Source organism: Aegilops tauschii, chromosome 1, assembly GCF_002575655.3.
Source record: "Aegilops tauschii subsp. strangulata cultivar AL8/78 chromosome 1, Aet v6.0, whole genome shotgun sequence".
In the NCBI taxonomy this organism is placed as follows: Eukaryota; Viridiplantae; Streptophyta; class Magnoliopsida; order Poales; family Poaceae; genus Aegilops; species Aegilops tauschii.
The window spans coordinates 408,282,640-408,285,822 of NC_053035.3; the positions used below are offsets into that span (position 1 = coordinate 408,282,640).

At 47.8% G+C, this 3,183-nt stretch overlaps 1 protein-coding gene across 1 annotated transcript; it reads left to right on the plus strand.

Moving 5' to 3' along the window:
• The first annotated feature begins 1,260 nt into the window (after positions 1–1,260).
• Positions 1,261–2,088, plus strand: LOC109752194 (BTB/POZ and MATH domain-containing protein 2-like). Its single transcript, XM_020311096.1, has one exon. It carries the CDS (start codon positions 1,261–1,263, stop codon positions 2,086–2,088), a length of 828 nt encoding a protein of 275 aa, XP_020166685.1.
• Positions 2,089–3,183: the final 1,095 nt, after the last annotated feature.

Genomic DNA, 3,183 nt, shown 5'->3' on the forward strand with positions numbered 1-3,183 from the left:
TTTTTGGAAAACCATGAACATGTTATGATTTCTGGAACATTTTCCTAAAATTCATTTTCGCTTAAATTTTGAACTTATTTAATATTCCAAATTGTTTTAAATAAGAAAAAAATAGAAAATAATAATAAACAAAAAATACGGAATAAAAAAACTATGGCGCCCAACTCCGCTTATGGGTCGGGCCACGGCCGACCCAAACGCTTGGACTGACCAGTAGTCCCCATATCTAGCCCAAATCCTCTATATCCATTGCCCCTCTTTGCTGTTCAAGATCACTGCCACCAGACGTCACCATTGGACTTAAAAAGGGCCATCAATGTACCCTTTGAGACTTGGATGAAGAAGGCGAAAATGATTTAACTTAAAAAAAAGTAGTGTCATCAGTGTTCGCTTTGTGAGGGATATGGCATGTGACTCTGCATCTTCTCTATCACTATGAACGGAGAAGATTCATAGTGAACAAAGAAGATTCATAGTGAACGGAGAACAGACAGTCAATATCCTTCAGATAGGATATGTTGATGACCATAGTGAACAAAGAAGATTCATAGTGAACGGAGAACAGACAGTCAATATCCTTCGGATAGGATATGTTGATGACCAAAGCCTATCGCTTTTGGACGTATTTTAAGCCGGTCACGTCGCTCCTCTCGCGGCGAGGTGGGACTAAACACCTAACCCTGCCAGCCCAACACAAATGTTAAATCTACACTGGAAATCTTAAGCAATGTTACGAACAATTTATTTGGTGATAACAACCCCACCGGCCAAACACAGACTAAACAATAAAAATTATCTACGTATATGTGTTTGCATGTATTTGATGTTTTAGAAATAAAGTTATGGTTGCAAATAAACAAAAATTAAGGCCGGCCTGGTGACTGTCTGTGGACGCGTCCGCAGAAGTATAGAGATCTGGATTAGGCAATTCGATGCTCTAACAAAGAAACTATACTATCAGCCTAGCACCACCGAGTGCTGTAGAACTCAATCATCGTACGGCGCACAAGTGCTAGTCGGATACGAAGTGGGGTACTCGCCCATGTCAGCTCCTCGTGCCGATCGGAACCGGCTATTCTTAACTCGACTACTCGGCTCCTCGCATCCTCAAACCCGGGTCCCGGTGATTCGTTTTCTGCGTGAGCATCCTCCGGCGGCCACGCGCACTGCTCGGCAACCTGACGAGACCACCGCCGTTCGCCGGCTGCACCGCAAGAAGCTCGAACCCTTTGTTGCTGTAGCAAGTAGGCGGGCCGTGTTATGTCAAACTCCTCTCCGTCCTCCGCGTCGGCCATTGTCGCCAAGGCTGTGTCCGGGTGGCACGACCTCAAGATCGAGGGGTACTCCCTAACGAATGGGATCGGTATCGGCGAGTTCATTAGATCGGAGACTTTTGTCATCGCAGCCCATCGCTGGTGTATCAGATACTACCCCGACGGCGCGGCTTTGGACGACGCCGACTGGATTGCCATCTACTCCGATGGCGAGTATGTGCAACGTGACGACAACACCGATGGCAAGGACATCATGGTGAAAGTCTGCATCAGTGTACTTGACGATGGAGGACAGGTGTCTGTTCTCGGCAAGAGAAGCAACCAGTTTGATAGATGCGGTCCGCAAGATCCGGCGCATAGGTACATCGTCGCTGCTCGGTCCCCGGTCTTCATGGCGGAGCTCTTGGGTCCTATGAAAGGGAAGGCGGCGGCCTGCATACGGATCGATGGCATGGAAGCTAAAGTCTTCAAGGCGATGCTTCACTTCATCTACGCCGACTTGTTGCCTGAGATCGATGAGGACGAAATTGTGGGGATGGCACAGCATTTACTTGTCGCCGCGGATAGGTATAACCTCGAGAGGCTAAAGTTGATGTGCGAAGAGACGTTGTGCAAGTCCATCAACAAAGACACCGCGGCGACTACATTGGCGTTGGCTGAACAACATGGTTGTGATGGTCTCAAGAAGGCATGCTTCAAGTTCCTCGCTTCTGTTGACAACCTCAAGGCAGCCATGGCAAGTGATGGCTTTGCACATCTGAAGAGCAGCTGCCCCTCCATCCTAGAAGTGCTGGTCACCAATCTTTCTCGCTGACTTCTTCAACTACCAAGCAACAAAACCTGAAGATTTCTGAAAATTATTATGCATTGTCATGCTACTACAATTACTCCGTTACGTGTAAAACCAAAGTGTCAGTTGCATTGGTGCATATATTAAGTTCTTTTAAGATAAGATGAGTGAATTGATGTGAATTATCCTTTATAGCCATCGAGTGTGGGCTGTTCATTCCACTTTGATGTATTTACTTTCTGCCAGGAGGTTTTAGGAGTTCAAATGGATGGCTTTAGGAGTTCTTTAGAGAAATTATTATTGCTAGAAGATAGTATCCACGTGCAAGTGCGCTTGAGCTATTATTTTTCATATTTCAGGTATCACAAATTTATATCTATATTGTAGCATGAACAGTATTTTCGCACTCGGTTATTAAATTGTTGCTCCAACTATTTTATCCAAAAGTGTAAACTGATGGGGAAGGTTGGGCAATATAAACCCCTTCTCGCCGATACTCCAACCACCAGCCGGCGCCTCACCACTGCAACATTCATGCCACAACACCAATGAGATTAGCCTCGCCAAAGGCCACCGCACCGCCCCATCCAGAGCACTCCAGCAACGACATCGGCCAAATCGAGGCACACACCAACCACCGGAGCTCCCACCGCAGAGCCCATCCTCGACGGTCCCATAGCTCGCGTCGTGGCAAGCAAGAGCAGCCGACTACTGATCTGGACGGGACCCAGATCGACGACACCGAACCAACCTCCAGCCGCCACCATGGCTGCCACATCGCCGAAGGGAAAGGATAGCCGCCGCTGTTGTGGGAGCGATTCCGACAGTAGAAAGGGGTCGGGTAAAGGAGCGTGATCTATATAGATGCAAACGGGTGACATGGTGTTTTTAGAGAGTTTGAGCCTCTCGCGGTGGAGATAACAACCCGCTACGTCTCGTGCTCCGGAGAGGCTTGTTTTATCTGAGTATGAATCCGGAGATTACAATATGAGGGAGAGGGGAGAACGGATCTTCATGTCTGAGCTAAGTCCTGAGATTAATGGCGAGAGAACCAGGGGAGAAGAATGAGCCTGCCCCAGTCTAGTGGTGGGGTGGCTTATATAGTATGTGTCATCCCCT

What these genes read in the sequence shown, in the direction of transcription:
- LOC109752194 (XM_020311096.1), top strand. Translation starts at nt 1,261, where the DNA reads ATGTCAAACTCCTCTCCGTCCTCCGCGTCGGCCATTGTCGCCAAGGCT.